Source organism: Lissotriton vulgaris, chromosome 7, assembly GCF_964263255.1.
Source record: "Lissotriton vulgaris chromosome 7, aLisVul1.2, whole genome shotgun sequence".
Taxonomy (NCBI): Eukaryota; Metazoa; Chordata; class Amphibia; order Caudata; family Salamandridae; genus Lissotriton; species Lissotriton vulgaris.
Window position 1 is genome coordinate 997816121 of NC_141695.1, and position 27633 is coordinate 997843753.

Below are 27633 nucleotides of genomic sequence, written 5' to 3' on the forward strand. Positions count from 1 at the left end.
CCAAACTCATAATCAGGCTCTTAGTCAGAGAGCTGAGAATGAGACAATGCTCCGGGAACATAATTTGTTTATATGAGAAACAAAAATGTATATTTTACAGAGCCAAAGCAAATGAAAACGCCCCATTAAGCCGTTTTTACCATTTGTAACCATTTTCTGCCTATTATTAAAAAATCATGTGTTTGTAATTTCAGAAACATTCGGACAAATGTGCAGAAATCTGCCCATCTCCTTAATGTCATGAATGAATTAGCACAGTGAGAAGCTGCTGCTATTGAGAGATATGTTATATCCCAGCACTTCTTTAAATGCATTAGTAATGTATACATAGTTGTATTGAACATTATTGTCACTTAAAAGATTGACCAAAGTGTTCCTTTCAAACTCCAGGATTTGACATTGCCCTGGCATCCTCTGAGAGCGTAAAGTGAGATAGAATAAGTGAATATTGCACATATTCACAAGGTACGAGGCACAAGCATGACCTACCAGTGAAATCGGTAAGACAAGACATACAACTTGTTAATTATACACCTGAGACCTGCTGTCGGTGATATGGTGGTATTATCTATCTTCGCTAGCATGGCTGCCATGCGGCGCTCATGCCGCACGAACACACAAGAATGCAATGCCTCATCCTCTGCAATAATATATAATCCCTGTTATTTAAATAATCACTGCTGAGTCTCCTGCAGCGTGGAAACTCCACAGGGAGCTCAGAAGCATTTACGCCACAGAAGAATGAAATAACAGGTTTTACCGTAATAGACGATGTTCCTCGCTTGAGTGACAATGGTCAAAATACCACAGCTATTATGTGAATTGCTAAAAAAGCCTTTTGTAAGAGAACATTTTCTTGAAGGGAGAAGCAGAGCAACTGAGGTGCAAAACTGCAGAAACTGGAGACTCTACAGGGGTAGACAAAATGTAAATACAACAAGCTAAAGCACTCGACTAGTTATTCACAGGTCTTGGCTGTTGATTTCTATGGCAGCCCTGAGAGTTACGCAGTGGCTAAGTGTAGTTCAGCCCAATTAAGCAATTTTGTATATTACATTACATAATAAATCTAAGAAGCTTCCAGAATGATGTTTCTTAATATCATTTGTACAAAAGAAGCAATCAGCATAAATGTGGCCATGTTGGACTGCTTTGGTACATCAGCAATTTTAAAATCATAGTGAAAAGGGAAACAAGAAAATAGTGATGCAGGTTATATTTTTGCCTTGTATGTGGGTTCTATTTTTGCAGCATCTGGTGAGTAACCACATTATTTCTGGAGAGATAAGCTAAGTACATCTTTGCGTTTTACTTTCTTGTATATCATATTTGGCACCTCCTTTCTCCTGCTCTCCACTATCCCCTTTCCTTTTCTGTCACTCTTTTGAGAATGTAGAGTTTTTGGTTTGAAATTGTTGAGTACAGTTTACTTCGGCAAGTGTTGCTGCGTTTCCCCAAATAAAAATCTAAATTCTACCTTGTTTTTATTGGACTTTTCCTCTTCTTCATCACAGTATGGTGGTTCTGAGAAAAGATCTCGCATAGGAATCCATGGGGCAGTCAATCCAGACATTAAAAATCTGATAGTCAAAGGTTTGCTGATACCGAATAGCTGTGATACAACCAGTTGTTTAAGAGATTCATTAAATATACTTAAATGACCTGGAGGTCTGTTTATTCCCAAGGTTTTTGTCACAAAACATTAATTTAATTTATAAATAAGGCCCCCGGTTTCATGATATTTATTATTTTAACATTTCCGTCTGTATTTATCCATATTTATTTTTTGTCCATCTTATTTGCATTTATCCATATTTATTTTGTGTTTTGAGAATAAATGGAGTCATTCAACTGATAAACATGCATTCATACTTCGATGCCTGTCAAGGTTTAACAAATTAAGCAGCCAAATATAACAAAACACTACACCCACATTTAAATATTACATTATATGCAAATATATGTTAACTAATGCCTGTATTTAAGGAAATCTCAACCTGTTTTTGTTTTAACTCCCCATTCTTTCTATCTGCTCAGCTGTTGGCCTTAAATTCCTGAAGGACAGCATGGAGAGTCACTCACAAGGAGGGCAATTTTCTGTATTATTCCACTTTTAAAAATAAATACAGACAGAAAGCATATTATTTTCTGTCTGTATTTATATATAAAAATCAGTAAAAATAGACATTATTTATAAAAAAAGAAGGTATAAGAAACTTAAGACAGAAATCAGCATGAGGATTTACACTAATTGTCGAGGATAACCAGCCTAAAGAGGTGCTTAAGCTGTTGACTATAAGGACACCCAGTAGAAGGCTAGTTCTTACTCATTGGCTTTTCACACTGTTGATACTTATGGGCAACAATGGGTTCGCAAACCTACAGATGGATAAATAAATGCTTCTTAGACATTCCTGTAGATTCATAATTGATGAAGTTCTGAACACATACACATATCAGTAGACATTCGTTTTCTAAAATCATTTACTAGCAATTTTTAAATTTAATAAAAGGGATTTTCCACAAGCCGGAATGATAGATGTTTTGACTGGCCAACACATACACAGAGAGTTGGACTAGCATTCTCCAGGATACCCAACAAAAGACATTTCACTAAAGTGTTCAAAGGACAATATGGACTGCCACATAAAGAATGATACAGACGCAGGGGGCAGTAATAGTTTGAGGCTAAATAGGAGAAACTTGGAAGGTGCATATTAATTACCATGTTTAATTACCAAAATGTAACATTTTTCTGAAGCTAACCATTGAGCAGAGAAGGTTATTACCCCACATATTGTTGACATTGATATATGCATCTCTACTAAAAACACACCACTTTAATCCTATTACAATTCTAGATATTTCTTTCAGAAACTCTATTGAAAGTTTTGGCAAAATGAATCCTTTGACATAGCAGGGACAGTACAGCATCCACAAAAACTGTTAAATATCAGGAACAGAGAGATAACATGATTTAAACAAGAGTAGGTGGCATCAAGGAAAACATATGTGTTATATCACTAGACCAAACTAGATCCTCTAGCCCTTAAACACCATGTTTAGGTACAATAATTCTCGTTTTTGTATACGTGGCAGGTGGTACACCGATATTCCAGACACTCTATGGAATCACGGTAAGCTGCGCAACACTTAAATGAGGTTAATTTACCCCCTTGTTACACACAGATGTCATTCTTTTATTAGAAGTAGAGTGAGTGCCTTAATGTGTTCCACCCTACACGAGGAGTATTACAGCTCAGCAATGTTCCATACTTCCTCAAGGTGCATAATTCTCCCTGTATTAATGTTTGGATAAATTGGACAGAGTAGGCCATGGAACACAGAGAGGTATCTGCATTGTCTGGCATTTGTCAATAGCATATCTCACCTGAAACCCTGGGGACAGATACAGGTGTAACCATTCACTGCATCGGCACACTGTGCCCCATGGCGACACTTGTGGCTTGCACAGTCATCATCGTCAGTGTCGCAATGTCTACCGCTGTATCCCGGCAAGCACTCACACCTGTGAAGATAATACATGAAACATAAATAATGCAGACTCAAAGAAGCAAGTGTCAATTAGCTTGTTTTTCTGTTCTAGCAGATTTGAGAACCTTCATTTCAATTTTAAATAAAGCTCTAAGTAGAACATGGGAGACCCCTTATTCAGAGAATATTGTTTTTCTGTACCTTATTTCTGGCCTCAATTAAAGGTGTGATTCTATGTTAGCATAGTAAGATATATTTCTTACTGAAACCAGCAGTCATAAGTAGAACCAGTCAGAGTAATTTGTAACTTCCCAACTGAGAAATGTTACAAAGGCATGCCTCTGCTGTTCCACCAAGAGCACAGTTTTATCATGTATTAACTGTCCATACATGTAAGGCCCTTTCTATGTTAATCCAATTGTAGCTAATAATTATTTTACGTTAATTAGAGTAATTATAAGCTCCCAACTACTATACTCAGGGCCGGCTGTAGAGCTAGTGGTGCCTGCTGTAACAAACTTTTCTGGTGCCCAATCCACCTAATGATCTCCTCCTCGGATTCCCTCACTCCCACCCAGGCAAATGTGCCCCTCATCTCTTTATAGCCCCTCTCTCCCATACATTTCATTTGTTTTAAAGAGCTGATAAAGGCTGGCTTTAAATATTCCACTCAGCTATTCACATAAAATACAGATCTGTTATCTGCAGCAGAGATATTAACCCTTTGTGCTACTTTATGGTGAGTCAAAACTGTCACTAGACAAAACTCCGATCTCTCTCTCATTAGCAGAAACATTAATCACAAGAGTTATCATAACATTTTTATTGCTGCCTGAAACTCTGCAGCGGGTGCACTTATATCGTACTTTATTGCTAAACACAGCCCCCATGAGGTGAGTGCCCTTGCAGGCAAACTAGTCACATCATCCTAAAGTCGGCCCTGACCACTAAACTGTGCATACACGTACTGGTTATGCCTGAAATTTGGAAAATTCCTTGCAGAGCATAAACATTTAGGGGCTTATTTCACAGGAAATGTGGGACATCTGGTCTCAAAGATTTTAGTCTATGTAAAGGACCACATTTACTACTTTTTGTGATTCACAAATATTCCCAGAAGTACACCTGCAAATACATGCCAGGCATAGTTTACCAGGCATATTTGTGGGAATGTCATGTGACTTTTCCCAAGGACTCTTATTCACCTGTATGGAGTTATCTATAATGCCGCAGCGTACAAAGGGGCACAGGAGCTCCCTGTGAAAATGCACACCTTTGTTTTTTCTTTTCGAGAATTTTTTTTCCGCTTTCCATTCTGGAAGAGGAGTTACTCAAGCCCTCGAATAAATCTCTGACCACCGTAAGAGTGGAAAGGGATTGGCTCACAGGTTGGCAATGGCATAAACCGTACATGTCAGTGGATATTCCCAAACATTTGACATTTTTGAACTGTGCCTTGGAACACCCATTTTCCACTCTTGAACAGGCACGGCCCGTGCCAGGCGTTATACTGGGGCGGTGATGTCAGGCAGGGGAGGGTCAGGGTGGGTGGTTGTAAAATGCAGGATATGGCTCATTAGAGGTAATTACCGAAAAAATAAAATAAAACAAATTTCGTTGCCCACGCTGCATCACATTTGGCAATGCAGCGTGGGCAACGAAGTTCGTTTTTTTTTTTCGGTACTTACCTCTAATGGTTCATATCCCGCATTTACAACCCCCCACCCTGACCCTCCCCTGCCTGACGTCATAGACCCAGTATAACGCCCGGCGCGGGCCGTGACTGCTCTTTAATGGAAATTACAAGTGTGGATTTGTACACACTGGTGGTGGAGAAATACACACTGATAAATGTATTTGCAAGAAGCTAGAATCCCTTTGTGGATTTCTAAAAGGAGTAAAAGAATGAAATTTGCTGGGAAACTTTTTTGCTTTGTTTACAAACAAATGTTACTTGGTGAATCTGCCCTGTAGCTATAAGCAGGGAAGAGATGGTTGAAGCATTTATGAAGGAAGCATCGTCCCTGGGAATTTAGGGCCTGGACACATTGAAGACGGGAGCAAAGGCTTAGAATTAACCCTGGGACAGAAGTGCCAAAATATATGGTTGTTGCAGCAGACTTTGAGTCACTTGACTGAACCATTTTGAGATCAAGCCTCACTGTCATTTTGCAATGCGATGCAGGGCGCACAACGAAATTCATTTGACTTATTTCATTGTTATCTTACCTCCAATCATCCATATTCCGGTGTTTACTACACCCCACCCTGCCCCTCCCCTGCCCCGCCTTTCCACCCCACGGAACTCCCTCCACGGGCCGCGACTGTCTGCCAGTGATTTCCTCCCTCAGACATTTTAACATATTTATGAAACACAGCGCCATAACTGTCACTGTGTAAAGAAGAGAAGATAACATCATCACTGGAGACAGACATTGGGCACTAGTGACAATTGAACCCACTGGGAAGCGGAAGAGAGCAAAGGAACACTAATAAAGCTGCTCTCCTGGAACATCGCAGGAGCTAAAAACATCTTAAACAATAGTAGAAAAACAGTAACCTGGGACCAATATGACATCATAGCACTGCAAGAAACGTGGACAACGGAGCCAATCGATGTACCGGGAAGAGTATGCTTCCATGAAAGCGTGACACGTCTCCAGTGCTACGGACGCGCAAGGGGGGGTCTTTCAATATATATATCCACAGCACTGAAGATCAGAGCCTCACAAATGGCCACATCAGCATCAGATATACAAATTATTAAACTGGAAAGCACATCAAAAAACAATGGCAGAACAATCATCTTGATCAATTTATACGCCCACCCGAAAAAATCAGCTAAAAAGGACCTCTTCGACTGTGTAGTCAATGTAGTAACCAACACCCGCCTTGAACATCCAAGTTGGGAGATTATTGTCACGAGCGATTTTAACATCAACCTTCTACATCCACCAGAAGATGAGGTCAACATCTCTGTAGCAAACGAACTGTGGGAAGTTGAACCCCAGGAGATTATACCTGTTAAGAAGACAGACAAAGTGGGTAGGCAACTGATGTGGGACTTTGAACGCCTTGGCCTACGGGTATTAAACGGAAGAACCTTTCATGACAAACCCCCTGCCGTTACCTTTATAGGCCACAATGCAAGCTCCACCTTGGATTATACATTAGTTACACTACCCCTGCTAAGTCTAATAAAAAAATTCCAAATACTCTGCTCATTAGACAGCGATCACTGAATGCAACACATCGAGATGAAACTGAGTCCCTCCAGGCACGTAAAGGCACCAACTATCCCAGGCATAACCTCAACAATCAACCTGAAGCGGTTAAGGTGGTCAAGTATCACCCTACCACAAATAGCGTCAGACGCTAAGAAACTGTTCAAACAAACAACTGCAGAAAAGGACTTATGTTCAGAAACCTGGTCTGACTTCCTGGAAAGGCTACCAAGGTCCAATAGCAACGCAAAAAAGAAGACCTATCGGAAGACTGATATAAAACTCACAAAAACAGCACTGTCTATGAGGAAACAACTTCAGAAGCTCACAAGACGGGCACAAGGATTAAGGACAAACCCAAGTATCTGGCAAGAAGTCCGATCGACAAGGAGGCAATACAAGAAGCTGGTTTGGATGGAAAAAAGGAACAAAGCTAACGACTTCTGGGTCAAATTGCTGCACAACATAAAAAAATCAGACTCCAGGGCGTTCTGGATACAAGTCAACTCCATTAACAGAGCAGCTCAACCTGTAAATATGACATGAATCACCGAAAGCGATTGGGCCAAACACATAGTTGATACATTCTCAATAAACCTAACGGCGAACCAGATCACAACATCAACAACTGAATCTGAAATGCCAAGAGCTATGAACCAGGAAAGAACGACTATTACCAGCACTAATGGCTCGATCATCGGCCAGGAAGACATGGATCAATCAATATGGACAGACGACGATTGCCGAATACTAAAAATAATTAAGAAAGGCAAACAAGAGAGTGCGCCGGGGCCGAATGGCATTCCGCAGGCAATCTACAAAGAGGACCCCAAGTTCTGGGCATGCAAATTCAACATTCTGTTTTGGTCAATTAGCAACTCAGGTCGGGTCCCGGAAAGCTGGAGGGGTGCCATTATCAACCCCATCTACAAAGGCGGAGACCGCAAAAATCCAACTAACTACCACTTAATAGCCCTGATCGATGCGGAAGCCAAATACTAAACATCTCTGGTGCTAGCAGATCTAGCTCAATGGTCGGACATGCACAGCAAAATCCCGTTAAACCAGACAGGGTTTCGTCGAGTAACAGGCACCATGGCAAACGCAATGGCGTTATGCTTAATTGGTGAAAAAAGCCTACAAAACCACCAGGAACTTTATACCTGCCTCGTTGACTTTAAGGCGGCCTTCGACCGTGTCAACAGGACATTACTATGGGCCAAATTGAAGCAGCAGGGCCTGCCAGACTCAATCCCAACGCCGATCATTGACCTGTATAGTAACACCTGGATGCAGGTAAAGATCGACAATGGACAGAGGCTAACCCGGAAGATCAATACCTTCGATGGCTTAAAGCAAGGTTGTGTCCTGGCCCCACACCTTTTCAATTTATTCATGGCGGACTTAACAGCAAGCCTTGATCAAATCAATGCTCACCCACCGCGGCTAGGTAATCTCTGTATAACACACCTATCCTATGCCGACAATGTGGTCCTACTAAGCCAGACAAGAATAGGCCTGCAACGTCTATTACAGGAATTGACCCGCTACACCAAACAGAATTTGCTAGCAATAAACAGTACAAAAACCAAGATTATGGTCATAACCCGACGCCATAAAGTGCAACCAACCTTCACTATAGACAATGTCAAACTGGAAGCGGTTGAAAGTTATAATTATCTCGGGATACTACTGGACAAGCGTCTTAACTTTGCTACGCATCTAAACAGCATGGAAAAGAGGAGCATGGTCCTATTGCACGCTTTCAGTAGCTTGGCGTCCGAACTCAGAGGCCCCCTGGTCTCTCCCCTGCTAACAATAATGAAAGCCAAGCTACTTCCAACAATAGCTTATGGGAGCATATTACATCATGGCAAGAGTGCACAACTCTTGGACAAACTCCAAATGAAAATCTACAAGCGTGTATTTATGTTACCAACGAATGCATCACCCGCACAAGTCAGACTCGAATTCGGTTTGAAATCTCAAGTCCTGCTGAAAAAGTACGAGACCATAAAATTCTGGTACGATGTGTGGATGAATCAAGAAATTGCGCTGTACCGTACCATGTGGGAAACAATCAGCAAAAGTCCCAACTCGTACTATGCCAAGTACCTAAAATCATCACTTGAATCAACTAACTTGGCTGCACTTTGGGAATCCAAGCTTCCAGTGCTTTCCTTTAAACAGTTGACAAAAAAGGCTGCCAATAGGCATTCGTTGCTAAATGACAAAATAACTTTTAGTCATCGGTCCCACGCCTGGATGACAATTCAATCTTATAAAAAACTAGCACCAGCAACCTACCTAGACCTTGCTTTCTCGACATTCATCAAACGGAAATACCTCAATTTAAGACTGGGCAGCTTACCAACAAATGCCGAGTTACCAAAATGGAAGCCCCAAGAACGTGATGGATGCTGTTTATGTGGCGCAGGAAGACAAGACTTCATCCACCTGATCTGTATTTGCCCGGCCCTGAACCAGGAACGTCGGAGTTGGTTGAAGACCAAGTTTAAGGAATATGGAACACGCACCTGCCGGTCTGCGATCATGCTAATCCTGTGCTCAGTAGATCCGCAACTCATTTGCAGGGCAATCAAATTCATTGACAATTTCGAGAAAAAGCAAAAAAACTGGCGAAGTCTTGAGCCCTGAACACATTTACTTTATTAACCCGAAAGACGCTCTCATTTTTATAACATTTTTTACTCACTCAGCAGTGCAAATGTTTGTGTGTTTTAATATTGCTGCATTTACATTTTGTAATGGTTTTTACTAACTATACAATAAATATTATTATTATCACATGCCATCCAAGACAGTGGCCTTCCATGAGATAATAGACTGAAAATTAAACGTATTTTATGTCATTTTGCTGGAAGACCTGAAACATGTATTGCATTGTCATATCTATAGGAGCTTCTGATAGTAGTAATCGGAAGGTAAGCTACTAAGTCCTGGTCATCATAAACCAGTATAAGGTTGTTACTGCATGCAGTGCAAATATGGCTACCCACACAGCTCTGAAAGATAACGTACCACTGGAAGAGATCCACTAAAAATACTCACAACTTTCCTTCAAAATATGACTTTGTACAACGAAACAATGGTCACCGAAAGATCACACTACATGCTAACTAAAGACAGTAACCCTATGTTAACTTCATGGATTTATTTTGGAGGATTGAAACAACATATTCCCTTCTGACACTGTCAAAATGCTTGAAAAAACCTCCAGAGGGCATGCCTGTGTCACTCAACATGTCTACCCAGGGATACATTGATGCATCCTGAGGAGTATAAACATGGCTGTCGGAAATGTGACTATAAGGCAAGGATCTAAGACTACTGCAGTAAGCAAAACAGTGACTGAGAAGTTGCAACCCAAGTAAGAGGAATAAAAACAATTCTATATTTTTTTTTTAAAAATTGTTTTTGTTTTTCGATAGATAGTTATTAACTTAACTACATTGTGGGCAATCTGCAGTACATAATAATGCAAACACATAAACACAAATGCCTACGTATACTTAGTAAGGCCAAAGGTCGATTGCTAAAACAATCCGGTTCACTCAGCATATTTAGTGTCACCATTTAGTGCTGCAGCAATGTGAATAAAACAGTAGAACAGGAACAACATCTCTTCAAAACAAAAAGAGCAGGCTATACGAGGAGTTAGGAATCAAACACATTCTTATTGTAGTTCAAACAAAACCTTTCGCAGTCTTCCTGTCTGCCTCACTATCCTTTGACTTCTGTTGAAGCTGTATTTACTCCTTTATCTTACTGCATTTTCCATTAACAAATATCCACTTAAGGGACCATTGATGAAACAAAAGCACTGAGAAAGCCTAGGGTTGTGAATTTCTCTGACCTACGGTATCTAGATTACTTTGCTGTGCTCTTGACCTCGCTCTGTAGCTGATCATACCAAAAACAAATATATCAACAAAAGCCTGACTTTTTAAATTCAAGTAATGGTCTTCTGAAACATCACTGTCAGCTTCCTTTTTCGTTGTACTTCATCTGTACGGGCCATTGCGTGAACCATTTCAACTAGCACTTACTGGAATGACACTATGAGTTAGAAGGGAGCTGTTTCTGCCAACAAAATACCACGCCACAGGCTTGCATTAACACATGCCCTGGAAAACCCATTGCTGCGGAAAAAGACATCGGTAAAGTTGCTTCCAGATGTCCGTAGAGGAACTCATACTTCACAGCTCATTCATAATTGCTTCGGTGTTTTCAGCTTTGAGGGAAGGAACAATGCATTTTCTTAAATTCGCAATTGCCAAAAAGCAGGCATTCAGATCGGCCAAGTCTGATCGAGATGGTCTTTTCTCTCCTAGGTGCTACTGAATAACTGTATTCCCTCACAAGGAAGGCTCTGATGGATGGATGGATGAGGATAAGTCTGTATCGCTCCTCATCAGAAAGCAACAGTTAATATATTTAATGTAATTTTTAATTTAATTTAAGGGAGACCTGAACGTTGTTTTTTCAGGGCTGCTTATGTACATAAACAATCATAGGCACAATGGCTAAAATGATTGTAAGTAATAATTCAATTTAGAATAATAGCAAATGCACAAGTAACACAAACACACACACACAAAATACAAACTTGCTTGCCCACACAAATTTGTGTCCATGTATGATTGTGTGAATCACATGCATACAGTGTGTGTGTGTGTCTGTATATGTGTATTTGTTTAGTTATAAAGATGAAAAAACCTGGGACACAGGACCGGTATCCACGGGTGGAAGAAGATTGTCACGGTTGAATAGTATACTTCTCTGGCTAGTTTTGAGGGTCCCCAAGTCCCTGCACCTGAGATTAGTGGGAACACCAGGCCTACGTTTCCAGGTATGAATCTACATCCTGCAGAGCTGCTGGTGCTCTGGGACAGACAACCAATAGCACAGACACTGCCCAGCCCCCATCCATCCCTGGTGCCTAGAATTCACCATCTACCAACCCAATTGGACCATACAGAGCGATTTATTGTGGGCACATACCTCCAGCTCAGAGCAGATGGAAATTGTGAGTGAAAATCTTTCCAGGTGAGTGGAAATAGACATTTTTCGACCCAGAAATTCTGGCTCAAGCTGAATATAACCCTTTTCTGGGACTCACACTCTTATTTTGGATGCAAGATGAACACCGTTCATTTCTGTTATGTCTTTCCTTCCTTCTACCCCTATCTTTCTATTGTTCTTTTCGATTTTATTTATTCTATCAAAATCCTAACAAAAATAATGTTGTCTAAATCATCATTCCTTCTGGTCCATAGCTTATTATGTCAGTTCCTTCATTCAAAATTAGTTAATCCATCCAACAATTCAGTAATCCTCCTTTATGTCTCACTTTCACTCTTTCTTATTTTACTTTGTGATCCACGTTTCTATCTTTTCTCTAAATCTGCATTCGTGCTTTGTGCCAGTTAATCTCAAATGTGTAGATATTGTATGAAATTACCTATATCCTTTGTCTTCAGAGATACATTTGGATTCGAACTTGCAGGGATCAAGGTCCAAAACGCAGTGGTCAATCACTTCATCGCAGAGCTCACCTGAAGCGGATATAGCAAATGCGGTTAGCAATAAAATGACACAAGATGGAAATGTTTATGTGCAAATTGTAATTGTAATTTGGAAAGCCAATGCTGTATGACATCAATAGCTATCCAAATGAAAATGACTTTTTAGTGATTTTAAGCAATATTTGTTTCCTATTCTATGTCACTTTGACAATCAATTAAAAAGTACATTAAAATGTTTGCATTCATGCAGTGTTTGAGGATTTGAAGTGGGCCCCCCTTTTATTTTTGACTAATTGACAATTTTCAAAACACCATCTGCGAAGCTGTCCTAATATTTATACAAAGTAGGACTATGTAGGCTCGATTGGATTAAAAAAGACACTGTTAACCTGCAAGAAATAGCAGGCCACATAGTGTTGTTATCAATCTCAACTCAATGAGCAGAACATTTAGCATCAGCACATGCAGTGAGCTGACATTTATGAAATTGTGTACCGTAAATTCTTTGTATTAACAGCTATCATTTACTGTACTTAAAAAAAAAACAGAAGTGTGGTCAGAAGCGTTAAAAGAAAACAACTATTATTAGTGTCTACACAAAATCAGGAAGTGTTCTAGAAACTTCTTTATGAGATAGCTCACTGTTATTGCATTTCTGACAATACGAATGTCACTAGTTTGAATACTAAAACCACTTTGGAAATAGGGTTGATGTGCTTCCGTTGCTGGGGATAAACCACTGAGATAAAAAATTAAACAGCAGAATCATCCTCATAAATGCTACTTTTAATAAAAAATATATAAAAGCTAATTTTAAATCAGTGGAATCAAACTTTGTAATAATTATAATAAATATGGCTAATCTCATAACAGAGGAACATTAACTTTTGCCACATTCACCTTTTCAGTTGTGCCAGTTTTATATTTTATAGGAAAGATACCATATTGTTTGTTGTGATAGATACCTCAAAATGGAATAATGAAATACAAATAATAAAGAGACGTAAAGCAATTTACAAAGGGCAAACTCCTTAAGAATGATTTAATAGCAGAAAATTTAATGTGCAAAAGTGATAAAGAAAATATTGATTATATACAAGTACATTATTGTAACCAACTTTATCAACAAGAGTTCGGTTTATTTTTAAAAGTTTGCGCATTAATGCTTTCTTACTTTTGTGATGTATTTGTCTCAATTATATAATACATAGTCATTAGGAGGAACCGTTGTTAAAAAATTTGGTGACCATAACTTGTAATGTAAGGAAATATAGGTTACAAGAAAAAATTGTGCACTGATATGATAACGACATACATGAAAAGACTGCACTGACTAATAAGCTTAAAGGAGTTTCTAGTGTAGTTTTTCTAACTAAAGTTCAACGCGAGGGGAGTGATCAGGCAGGAAGGTGAGGGATGTGCTTCAGCAGCGCACAGAACATGATTGTTTTCAGCATTTCACAGCAGGAATGGCCGAACATTTTTTTCAAGACGAATTAGAATTGCTACCTGGGTCGCCAGTCGCAGAAAAAAAGCTGTTCCAGATTCTGATTTCCAACTGTTTGTAAATGTGCTTTGTCAGTGACCTGAAAAAAAGCATTGACAGGAAGGGCCCTCTGGGAGTCCAAGAACTACTCTGGTTCTGGTTTGTCCCAGCAGGATAAGACACTGCCTGTGGAGTGAAGGTAAAGAGAACACATACAGGACCTCATTCATCCTGCTGGCCTTCAATTCCGAGTGTGTTGCTATGCATGTATTTAATTATTTAGCTGTAATTGTCTTAGGACCTATTTTAGAGTTTGTAGACAGGATGCTCTATCACAAACGTGGGGAATGCCCATCCACTGTATTCAAAGTGCATTATAGCCCATAGCATTTGCATTAGACACGATGGGTTATCTCTCATATCAGAGTATCCTATCCGCCAGACTCTACATGATGCCTTTAGTCTATTGAATGTACGGGTTTCCTATGGAGTGTTGACCTATTGAATCTTCTAGATACTGCGGTGGCTCGGATCACTATCTGCCTGTCTACTTCTTTAATCAGGTGATACAGTTCAACACTTGTCCCTTGCTATTCTTCAGACACATTCAATCAATTGTTCATTTGCAGCCTGGAACTTTGAGTCTTCCCCATGATTGGCACGAAACCATAGGTTACATTTGTGTGGGCTGTCAGTCAGGCTTTTGAAAGCTTTACTGCACACTATAATTCTGTGAAAAGTGGCTTGTATTTCTCCACTGGCAGGTTTTCTCTGAAATTAAGGTTGGACTATTTCCCAGGGCTCTGCCAAAATATATATACCTTTCAACTGCTTTTGTTTCTCAAAGAAAATAAACTGCATGATCTCTGCTAAAGAGGCAGAACTGCCTTAAAGTGCAGAAATAGCATGAAAATAATGTAAATTAAACCTATTTTGTTTAAAGTGGCTCTTAAGTAAAAATAAAACTTTATTTATCCAAATTAATAGGAAGGTGTTCATCTCTTTAATACATTCTTCTCAATCAAGGTATTAAAATTATGGGCTTCACTTGGTCAAAGACAAGAAACATCCAGGACTATTTGTAAATCAGGAAGATGTGAAGGCCAGGCCTTTCCCAATGGATAAGGTCGTATTTGAACCAACCAAGCGGTTGCACAATCTCCCACGCAAAGAGGGCAAAGACAAAAGACATCTCAATAATCACCCAAGAACTAGACTCAGATCTCCCCTACTGGACTAGAAAACAAAGATGAGAAACTTTCAAGACCACTTGCAATTCATTAGCTGATAATTCATCACTCTTCCCTCAAAGATCAAAGAGACTGAACGAATCTTCTATTCAAGGAGGGCATAGACAATAGAAGCCTGAGCACAATATCTACCCAAAAAATAAAAACAAATCTCCACCACAAGGTTGGCAGAAATGATTGCTAAAGCTAGTCTCTTACCCTGCGTTATTTCATGCAAACCTGCACCATCACAGCTACAACAGAAGATGAAACCTGTTCTTCGTGTGCAACAGCAAAACACTTGCGCATGCACAACCCACACCTTTGTACACAGAAACCATTATGATATGAAGCGTACGCATTCTATATCTCACTCCTCTTCACTCAACTACACATTTAAGTAAGAGATGATAAAGTAAAAGATCATTCTGGCCATCATGCATGACATTAAAACACTTTCCACCTAGACCACATTAAAAACCCACGTCCTGCGAAACAAGTAGAACCTACAACATAGCAAGCTACCTGTGAATCAAAGTGCCTTAAAACCTCATCAGGGTTATATATTCAAATGTAATTTCAATGCAACACAAAACCATAAGATACAATTCAATGCTGATTGAAGACATCTTACACAAAAAAGGCAGCTGGTCAGTGCACCCATCTGTTTTAACACACATCATGATTCAAAGCCGAGTTCTAGGCTGAGGGCCACAATAATCAAATAATGTAGTCAGATGCCACAAATGGATATGTAGGAATATGACCCTAAATGTAAACAACACTAACACTCTTACTCAGAGTGAATTGTGTTTGTGGAAATGTGTCCTTCTTAGACTTAGATGTGACTTAATCATTGGTTTACTGGAGGCAGACAAATGTCCCCACAGAAAAACAGCTTTGTGAAACTGGCCCAATGTCAGTTGATTTGTAGTGGCATTCCATGTGGCTTGACTTAAAGGGGTAACCACAAATGTGGTTATGAGGTTAGAATCTTCACCTACAAGGCTACAAAAAACACAAAGGCTTTCATAATGAAACCTACTATACATATTTTGAAACTACTCAAAGCTGAATACTGACCAGCTAATGATGACTAATTATTCTAATTATATATGTGTGGTGCAATGCATATATAGTGTTTCTTCTTAAACAGATAGGGATCACTATACTTTATAGGACTTTGAAGCTCATTAATGAATGCCAATTGTGTAAAAAAAAGTATAGGAAGCCTCCCCTTATGGCATACATGGTTTACAACAAAAGCAATGTGTATTTGCACTATATGTACTATATGATGAATAGCAATAGTAATTAGCATTCGATGACATGACAAGGTCACCGGTAATCCACTGTGTGCTTTCGGTCAAATGTAATCTTCATACCATGCAGTCTAGAGCAGCTGTACTCTCAGTCATACTGTTTGGCCCAGACAGTACTCATCTCCATTGTGCCATGCAGTCCTAGACAATAGTTGCTCACACAATATCTTATAATCGGAACAATAGCACTCATCATTGTGTTATGAGCTTCTTGATACAAGTACTTGCCTGTGTAATTTGGTGGGCAGAGACAGACATAGTTGTTGATCCCATCAACGCAGGTAGCATTATTTTCGCAGTCATTATCTTCACAGTCATCTGGATTAATCTCACATTTCTCCCCCTCAAATCCCAAAGGGCAGGAACAACTGTAAGGGATGAACCAAGGAAAATACATTTCTTCACCTCTCATTTCAATATCATTATGTTGACTACGGTGCTTTTCCCTCGCACAATTGCTGATAAAGTGTAGCATCTGCTCAGCTGATTTGTACATTTTCCTAATGGCAAAATCTGCCATCACACAGCTAAAACGCACTATAGAGCACAGGTTATGAAAAGATACTTTTCTTATATCAGTGTCAGGTCAACACAATTGTAGCTGTACTGAAGGACAACAAAGGTGAATGGATCCTCACAAGTGTTTCTTGTGTCTTTTGGAAAGTAATGCAACTGTTAGCAGACATGTATAAACTCTCTCTCATCAGGCAGAGTTGAAAATGAGGCCTAAATAAAGAACAGAAGCCCCATGCACAGTGGTGGACACCATCTAGGCTGGCCTTTAAACCAACTCAAGCACAGACACAGGGTTATCCACCTGCAGGAATACTCCCCCTGCAGCAGTCCCCACCCTTAGCTACCAGTGGAGAGGTAGGAGGGCCTCAATTGTTTTGTTCCCTCACAATTCTGGCACTGAATACAATTCTGTTACTATGGTGATTTCAGTGCAAGGACCAGCAAAAAATCTGAGTCTGGCGTTGGACCATATTTCTGAACCCCCATTGGGTACTTTTGTGAGAATGTGCTCATTCCAGTGGGCCCCAACTATCACTGGAGATGTGGCTTTAGGCAATTTCCAATAAAAATACACTACTCTATACTTTCCTCACAAGCAGCAGGTTTTCATTCAGTGTCAAGGTGACTGCTGGGTTCAAATGGATGGATGAGTGGGCAGCATACCCATCCTCTGCACTTTTTACATCCTAGCTCGGAGGAAATGATTCTCATAATGTAATCACTCTTAACCCGTGCTTTATTGAGCTGTGGATGGGATTTTGTAAGTGGCAAATATTACATAATAAGAATGAAGATTTTTACAGAGACCATAGTCATAACAACTGCCTTCTGAAGAAAAGCATAAATAAAGATTTCATAATTTGTAAAAATATTTTTGTAAATTATAATGAACTCATGTGCAAAATGGTATTGACGAGCTAATATCTCTTCAATACCTTGTATAATAGATCACTGAATGCATTAACTATACATCTGTTTATCTGTTTTAGTTGTGTTTCTGTAAGACTTGCAGGATTGTAAATTACTAATTTTGCTCTTCTTTTTCCAAGATCAAGGCAGCAATAAGCAAGAGAATTTGATCAACAAAGTACCGGACAGCATTGCTATGTATTCAACCCTAATACATACTTGAACTTGGAATTTGAGGGTGTGGAAACTCAGCTTGAAAGAGTACATGAACTGTGCAGTCAAATATTTTACTGAGGTATTTTCCCATGGAGAATGTGGAAGACATAATTTTCTTCCCAGACCCCACAACCTAGACTCCGAGGGGCCTCTCATTACATGCCTTTGACATCTAGTTCCTTTCCTGACGACCTTGAACTGCGAGAGGGGCACTTCCTCACAAGACCCTTTTCCCACATCTCTGCACGTGGTCACTCTTTTTAAATAAGACCTGTTTTCTTTTAATGACTGCCCCAGCATATGATTAAATTTAACCTGCTGCTCGCTCCCCTAGAGGTTCATAAGAACGACTAGAGTCAGAGCTTCTTATAGGGCTGAGAACAGACTTTACCCCCTGTCGGGTCCACCGGGCAATTGCGCCCCACTGAAAGCAAGTCTGTTCATTATGAGCACAGCCCGGATCCCCCCAAATCCCTGCATGATTCAAAGCACAGAGAGTAATTTTTGAAGATAACGTTTCATAACATTGTTGTTCTGAAATAGAGGTTTGTGAGTCTGTTTCATGGATAGCAGGAATCTAGCAGTAAGCCGGATGGACAATTCCCCCCTTTGTCGCACAGAACTATGCTGCTCTCGTACCTGCTTTAAAAAAAGCTTAGACATTTTTGAAAGGTACACTGACCAGTGGTACTTCACGTTTTACTGCATTAACATTCTTTTATGTAATTCGCCGAGTGCCTACCTGAATCCGTCCTTATCCGTCTCGCTGATGTGACAGGTTCCACCGCTCTGGCAGGGGTTCTTAATGCAGGCATTAATGGGCACTTCGCAATCTCGACCCTGAGGAAAGAGGTTCAGCAGTGAGTAATCGCAACTACTACATGTGTCTGTACCATGGAATGTTTTCATTGTTCACAGTCATATAATAAGGATACACACAAAAGGCTATTTAGCTGCTTACACATTAGGGCTTGTGGTTGATTTCCAATAAATTCAGCAATATGCATAACAGAGGTTATTTGCAGCACTTTCAGCCCCTTGGTAAAGGCGTAGGAACAAATAGGGTCAATTGAATGCAAGTGCAATGGAGGTTTAAGAATCCTCTGAAAGGTTTTTTATGGAAGTATAACTGCCCTCTCTCGTATCATAACTTATAGAGTCTCAATTAATAGAGCAAATAAAGTAATCGAAAGAGGGCAGACCTGCCTAGTACATCTTGCAATTCAAATTTCCTCCGAAATAATCTATTCACATAGAGTGCCTCAGACGTGCTCACATGTTGTCTTGCAAATTTATGTTGTAAACTGGACTGGTATATCAAAACTATCCATCGCCTCCCATAAAAATTAAATATCAAGTTCAACAGATCAGACACCTTTACGGCATTTAAGAAAATGGCGGCATTGAGCTGTTTTCTGTTGAGGCCCTCTCTATGGCTTCTCTCTACTGATACATATTTGTGGCTTATACTCGTCCATGTAAGAGTCCTAACTGATCATCATGAACAGACTTTCCTATTACTTTACCAAGTCAACCCACCATGACTGTCATGAAAATCTTATTCACAGTTGAGGAGGGCTATTAAATGATATGAACTACATTCCAAAGGATCTTTTTCAGCCTGTAAAAAAAATGTGAGGATGCCCTTTTTAAAGATGGTAGCCTTAGACTCTTCCCCTTTAAAAATGGAATTTAACAGTATTACTAGAAATGGGGAACTTTCTATTGGTTTGCAACATATTGTTGCTATTCCATCCTTTATATTAAGAAACAGTGGGGAAAGAAGAAACCAATTACATTTTGAGAATACAGTCCCGGAGGCCCGCCAACTTCCCAAAATGAAAAATGTCTGCCCCCATCAGCACAGACATGGAACCAAAACACAACCTCTGCAACATGCAATTGTGATCAATAAACAAGTTACCCCACCTCAGCCAGGACTATGCTTTGTTCTAGCTGAGAGTCCACATAAGTCCTAAAGGGCCACCAAATATCTTTGGGACGGGAGGACCGAGGTAGTGTACTGGAATAGACTTTGCTGTTAGTGTTACAGAATGCTAGACAAGTGGGTAATGTGGGAACTGTCTTGCGGCCCCAATGAAGAGCGATTTCCCTTTTGGCCAGCAGCAAACTAAGGGAGACAAATCTCCGAACTCCTGTAGGGAAGTTTACCACATAACATAATAATGCCACTTCGGGTGTGGGGACAAGGGTCAGTGCAGTTATGTCTCCTAGCGTTTTGTGTACCGCCTCCCAGTATGACTGTAGTTTTAGACAAGTCCACGTGAGATGGGCAAAATCAGCATGTGGAGAGTCACATTTACGACAGTTATGAGGTCTGGACGGATCAAGCCTGTGAGAACTGGTGGGGGTGATGTACATTCTACGCAGGAATTTAAAATGGAGTAGTTTATGTCGGCTGTTTAAAGAGTCTTCTTTCGTTACTGCACAACAATTGGTCCATTGGTCATCTGAAATAGGACGGCCTAAGTCGTTTTCCCAGTCTTTGCGAATCTTGTCATCATTGACCGGTATATTGCCTGAACATGCCTTGTACAGCTTAGATATGAGGTGTACCCCTCCCTTACTCTCAATGATCATAGAGAGTGGAGCGAAAGAGTCTGGCTCAAGTGGCAAACCAGACAAAGAGGCGCGTAGAGCCGAATGTAAACTTTCCAAAATGAAGCGATTATGTGTGCTAGTTGGAAATTTAGGCAGCTTCATTCTTTTTAAAAAACTTTTTTTTCTCCAGATTTGGCTCTCATTTGTATTTACAGTGGGTTTTATAAAGGTGCCCAAATGTCTCTTCTTCTAACATAGCTCTAGTCATAAATTCTTTGACTATTGATTTCATTGACCATCTTTCTCTTCCTGCTCTGTCATACCAAGAGTTTTCTTATCTCATTACTCTCTCCGTAGTTTCTTTGCTTATGTCTTCTATATTTTAATATTACCTAGTGTTTTAGGGAAGATTCAGGTTGTTAATTCACATACTCATATTGCGCATTACAGGGAATTTTCAGAAAAGTTCTTCATGTATCCTATATAATAGGGAGTGTCACTTCTTTATTTTGCCCTAATCTATTCTGAAGTTACAAACCCTGTAAAAACAGTTTTAAATGCCTCCCACACTAGAGTAATCTCTGCAGTCCCTAGATCTGTAGAAAAATTTGCTTAGTTTTCAAAATTGAAAGGGAAGTTCTCCAAAACTCCTCACTAGCTTTAGAGTCATCATGTGCATGAGTCAGTGTGATAGCCTTAACCCTTTCGCTGCTGATGACGAGCTCAGCTCGTCATCACCCAAGGGTGTCGTGTGCTGATGACGAGCTGAGCTCGTCATAACTGCAGCAAAAGAGCAATTTCCAGCATACGGGAAAAATAATGGCAGCAGCCATGTGGTTAATATCTACACATTTCTTGACACACTAAAATACACTGGAAGAAGTGACACATTAGAAAGAGTGCTTTGAGTTGTTAGACCTAATAGTATTTGCACTCTGATTGTGGGAGCTGGACAAACCCACTTACTACGTTTTAGCACCAGCTATTTTCCCTCCAAATGAGAGTTATGCATATGGATCCCTATTATCGGAACTAACAACTCCCAAACATTTATCTTTTACATATATGGTCACTTAGTTCTTTCTTGTGGGAAAGTTGGTTTTAGCAGAAATGTCTCAATACAATTTATATATATGCAAGATACTTTAAATGTGCAGATTGTGAAAATAGGGATCATATTTTGAAATGTAGCACATATAAAACCTACAGTACTCCTGAGCATTATGTGTGATATGTGAGAAAAAACCTATCTGCTTTATTTAACCCAAATATTCTACATCAATGTCTATCATTAGACATTTGCATGAAGACTATATCTAGAAAACGAGTTACACCTAAATTAATACTTAATTTGTAAAAATATAAGTGCCAGGACACTCGTTAGCAGGCCACTTCCACCTGCTTTGGCCATTGCCAATGACCGCACTGCCAATTACAGTAACATCACAGTCCTACAAGGTTGACAATTTTGACTATTCCAGGCCCCAAAACTATGACTAATGACTTTGGCGGCAGTTATAAAAGTATACTGAATTAATAAACACTAGTTGTTGTGCTCGTCTCTAAATTAGACAAACAGCTCCACCATGTGGCAGACTGTCATAAGTGCTGGTGCCGCGCACCGGAAACCATTGGCTCAAATTAAGCACTGGCTCAGATGCTTGTATCTAAAAAGTGAGTGTTGTGAGAGGAACAAGATTGGTATTTGCAGCGACATATGCTCTAATTTAGCGAGTTATGAAGTACTGGAAGAAGTAAATGTTCCCATGCTTTTAAGCTATGGTTGCTAAATAGGTTCAAATGAAAGTTAATGTTGATATGGAAGACGAATGCAACCTCAATACTCTACGTTGCCCTTTACCCCTTGGCTATTAGCTTGAGCGATTGTTTTCCAGATGAACCTAGCAAAAATGTTTACCTCAAAAAGAGGTCAGTGTGGCTTGCATACTGCTTCACATGAAACTAAAAGGGTAAACTTAAATGGGCATCTGTGCCCAGCCATCAATCTTGTTGTGTCGCAGACTCTCCATTCTCATTTGATTATTGCCCACAGTGTTAAAAGAGGATTTGTAAATTGGGCACTGTGGCAGATCATTAATCCTGTGGCTGGCAAGGACATCAGAGCAGAAAGTGCAAGACAAACCCAGTTGGATGACAAGCTGTTTTATTTTTATTGGAAACTCCGAGCACATGCTTTCAAAAATCGAGGAGCTGGTAGTAATCCCAAAAGCGATTTAAATTCATTGCTCTACGTACTGTAATTCATTAGAGAGTTATGTGACAGACGTTTCACAAAATGGTTGCCCTTTCCCTGACCTCCAGCAGCACCACACAACAGCTACAGTTGCTAAGCCCGTGTTTGTTCAGTAGCATTTTTAATTTCTACATTTTGAAATAAGAAAGATTAAAACATATTAGCAAACATAACCATCCTACTGCAGACGTTAGCAGGGGAAATTTTGCTAGAGACCGATTTTCCTCTACACTAATTAGAGTGTAGAGTAAATTTAAAGAGCCCAACACGAAAGAGAAATGACTTTAGTACACTGCCAAGAGGTAGCCACTTTCCTGTTCAGAGCAAATTAAATAGAGTAGATCTTCCACAAGAGGCTGTGAATGCAATGCTTCCTGTGTTCATTAAATGTAGTCAAACCTCACCAAAGTTGGAGCAGTGCTGAATGTCAGTGGTGCTGCATACCAAGATTGTCTACTACTAATTCATCCTCATGTCGCTTTCGTCTGCATCCAGCACTTCCTCTCTTTCTACCTTACACTTACAGATTCTTGTTCATTCCTGCTGCCTCCTTTTATCACTATTTAACTCTCGTTCGGTTTCCTCTTTCAGTCTCCCTTTTTAGGTCTCGCCTATTCTATCCCGCAGGGTTTGAATAGGTGAGATTATAGTGAGCGGTCCGAAAAGTCTACCTAGCTGCGGATCGCGTACAGTTCATGTGAGCCAGGCGCGTGCACATAATCGCCAGCCACATCACACATCACCATTTGTCTGTGCCTCGGCATCAGACTTCAAAGGCTGTCGCTCCCCCGCCCCCGCATCAGACTTGAAAGGAATGCACCCCCCCGCCAAAGCAATGCCGAGAGCTTTTTTTTTTAGGTTGAGCTAAAACAGCACTTCTGCTTTGCCTGCATTCCTTTGTGGCCATCTGCTTTTTCTGCCTCTCACACCTGCCCCTCCTTCTCCCCCACCAGAGAGCAGCCTCAGGCTCAAAGTACGTTGCACGCTGTGCTCGTACCCAGCAGACGTTTTGTGTATATCCCAGATAAACAGACACATGGTTTACTGGGCTGTTTTGCGAGACCCTTCTCCTGGCGACAGATTTCCTACTGGCTTTGTTTTCACCCTCTCACCTACCGCTAATCTTTCCCTTTGCTGCCGCGCATATTTTTTGTTTCCTCGTTTCTCTCTTAAAAGACCAGTATATCATTTTCACCCTCCTTTTGAAGTCCTGCTACCGCGATACTGATTTTCCGTCTCCTTCTTTTTCCGCTTTTTCCCCTCTTTCGTTGCCTCCTTTTCTCTGTCTCTTTTTCTCTCTGTTTTTTTTGTTCCCCTGCTTCCCGTCTCTCTCAGCCTACTCATGTGTGCACATTTTCTGACAGCGACTGCAAGGAGGCTGCATGTTCTTTCTAGTAGCCTGGGTTGTTTGTGCATCAGTAATGTTTGTCCTTTATGGCTTCTCGCTGTGCAAATCAGTGATGCACATTATATGGGACGTAGTGAGCTCTGCATTGTCAATGTGTGTCCCGCCTGCCTGCATTGCTGTGCCTTGGAGATGTGTATTTTCAACAGCCGCCTGAGGTGGGTAGTATAGAAATGTGTTATTTGCTTCTGACAGCAAGACCTTTGATGTGTGCGATCATTGGACGCCGTTTACATTGCAGACAGTCTATCGGAGACCTATGATTTCCGGCAGCGTGAACTTGCACCAGAGATGGGTGCACTGCACTGTAACAACAGATGGTGCGCAGTGTTTTATTTGTATTCTCTCTAGCATGCCATGTGTACAGATGACGCGTGTGCTCTCTACCAGCCTCATGCAGGTTTTCTTCTGCCACAGTGGCCGTGTAATTCTCTGTCCATCACTCCTTGTGAGATCGGTGGTGGTCGGGAGATGACGTCACTCTTGACTTGAGAACCGCCAGAATATTGTTGTGTACTTCAAGCAGCGGCACATCAATTCTTTTTTACCATGCTGTCCCTGGTGCAGATTGCAGCTCACCCTCACACCCCCTCACCCTCACCCTCATTGCCCCTCACCCTCACACACCTTCGCCCTTACACTCCCTCACCATCACACACTCCCTCACCCTCACACCCCCTCACCCTCACACCCCCTCACCCTCACACCCTCTCCTTCACACTCTTACACCCCCTCACCCTCACATCCCCTCACCCTCACACCCCCTCACCCTTATATCCCCTCACACCCCCTCACCCTCACACGCTCTCACCCTCAACACCCCTTTACACCCTACCACACCCTCACTCACCCTCACACCCTCACCCCCTCACAATCCTCTCACCCTCACACACCCTCACTCGCCCTCACACACCCTCACCCTCACCCCCCTCACCCACCCTCACACCCCCTCACACACCCTCACTCACCCTCACACACCCTCACACACCCTCACCAGCATAGCATAACAAAGCATAGCATAGCATAACAAAAAAAGAAAAAGATAGCAAAACATAGCATAGCATAACAAAACAAAACACAGCATAGCAAAACACAACACAGCTTAGCATAGCATAACAAAACACAACAAAACATAGCATAGCATAACAAAACATAGCATAACAAAACAAAGCATAGCATAACATAACAAAGCATAGCAAAACAAAACATAGCATAGTATAACAAAACATGGCATAGCATCACAAAACATAGCATAACCTAACAACACATAGCATAACCTAACAAAACATAGCACAACATCACAAAACAAACCATAGCATAACAAAACATAGCATAACAAAACATAACAAAACATAGCATAGCATAACAAAACACAACAAAACATAGCATACATAACAAAACATAGCATAGCAAAGCATAGCATAGCATAACACAACACAACAAAACATAGCATAGCATAACAAAGCATAACATAGCATAACACAACAAAACATAGCATAGCATAACAAAACACAACAAAACATAGCATAGCTAACAAAACAAAGCATAGGACAGCAAAACTAAACATAGCATAGCATAACAAAACAAAGCATAGGATAGCAAAACAAAATATAGCATAGCATAACAAAACATAGCCTAGCATAACAAAACATAGCATAACATACAACATAGCATAACAAAACATAGCAAAACACAACAAAACATAGCATAGCTTAACAAAATACAACAAAACATAGCATAGCAAAACACAACATATAATAGCATAGCAAAACATAGCATAGCATACCAAACACAACAAAACATAGCATAGCATAACAAAACATAGCATAGCAAAACAAAGCATAGCATAATAAAACACAACAAAACATAGCAAAGCATAGCATAGCAAAACATAGCATACCATAACAAAACATAGTATATCATAACAAAACACAGCATAGCATAACAAATCAAAACACAGGATAGCAAAACATAGCATAGCATAACAAAACAAAACATAGGATAGCAAAACAAAACATAGCATAGCACACAGCATCACTCAGCACCACCACAGCATCACTTAGGGGCACCACAACATCACTATGAGCTACCACAGCATTACTGATCGCCACAGCATCACTCGTTCGCCACCACAACATCACTCAGCGCTACCACAGCATCAAGCTGTGCAACCATTCAACAACTGGTTCAAATATGTTCTCTCAATGTTTCAAGCTTTATTACAAATGTAACAAAAAGATGTTAATATTTTATTTCTGTTTTTGGATTTTCATCACAATAAAATACACTGAACATAATCTTCACAAAAGTTATTTACAAAAGTTTAAGCTATTGCCATTATAAATTACAATAACTTTTATTTAAGTATTAATTATTAAAAAAAATAAAAGCCATTGTTATTTGTAATATCAATACATGTAAGTCACGTAAATACAACACATATTGCATTACAAATGCTAAAGGTGTCACATTTGCAAAAGTTATAACTATTGGCATTGTAAATGACAAAACTATTAATTTCGTTATTTTCAAAAACAAAACATAAATAAAAAAATGTGTCATTTACAATACCAATAGATCAAACTTTCCTAATGCGAGACCTATTGCTTTGCAAATGCTTGCCGCATTTTCCACTGGGCCAAAGTCTGATGCTGAAAAACAAACCCCGGTCCCCAAATTTGTCATTTCCCACTACTATCAGAACGGAACATGTTGTTGCAGATAGAATATAGCCTATTAGTTGAGTGCTGAGATGCCTGAATTCATGCACGATATGGCTATGCAAGTCTGCCATTATGATGATGCACTGTTGACACCAATTATGGTATTATTCATTAAGAAATATGATGTTTTAGCATTATTTTATCTCAACATCTGTCATAGCCGAACATCCCTGGATTAATGAATGCGCGTTTACCCAAAAAGGTCAACCCGGTGCTCCCCTGGGGAGCTTCCTGATACCTGACTTCTGACTTCAACTTTTGCATGCATCTAACATGTCCCTCAGCAACAACCAGTATGAACAGGAGCCCCGGTGAGATGCATCTTCTCTAAGAAACCAGAGCAATAAGTCCTTAACTTCAGAAGCGTTGAGTTGGTTATGCCGAACTCTGCTCTAAGCCTAATCCTCCTTGTTAATGTACACACTAGCTTTGGTTTTCAATGCTTGGTTTCGTTTGGGCACCTTGGTTGTGCACACGAAGATGAATCTTATTGTATTGTTGCCAGTACTAGCATGGATGGGTTGATACATGAGAAATATGTAATGTGTGTGTGTTCGTGTGGGACTTGTGGGAAATATGGTTTGTAATTTGTGTTGACCACGCACTGCTGTAATGCCCTTGATCAGTGTGCCACCACCTGTTGGTTCAGCCTGAAAGGGCAAGTGTGTGAGCTGTTTTTTGTGGCGGCCCATAATAGCCCACAGGACCAAACAAAAAGCAGCCCACGTACTTCCCCGTTCAAG

The 27633-nt window shown here is 40.3% G+C and overlaps 1 protein-coding gene across 3 annotated transcripts in view; it reads right to left on the reverse strand.

The window, feature by feature from the left end:
- SLIT3 (slit guidance ligand 3) overlaps positions 1 to 27633 on the reverse strand; it is a 967014-nt gene that overhangs the window by 39827 nt on the left and 899554 nt on the right. For all 3 annotated transcript variants that reach the window (XM_086931418.1, XM_086931419.1, XM_086931420.1), the window contains 4 exons: positions 18689 to 18786; positions 16534 to 16673; positions 12205 to 12298; positions 3392 to 3529 (listed from right to left, as the gene is read on the reverse strand). In XM_086931418.1, coding sequence (XP_086787544.1) covers positions 3392 to 3529; positions 12205 to 12298; positions 16534 to 16673; positions 18689 to 18786 — 470 coding nt within the window. The remainder of the gene's footprint in view (positions 1 to 3391; positions 3530 to 12204; positions 12299 to 16533; positions 16674 to 18688; positions 18787 to 27633) is intronic.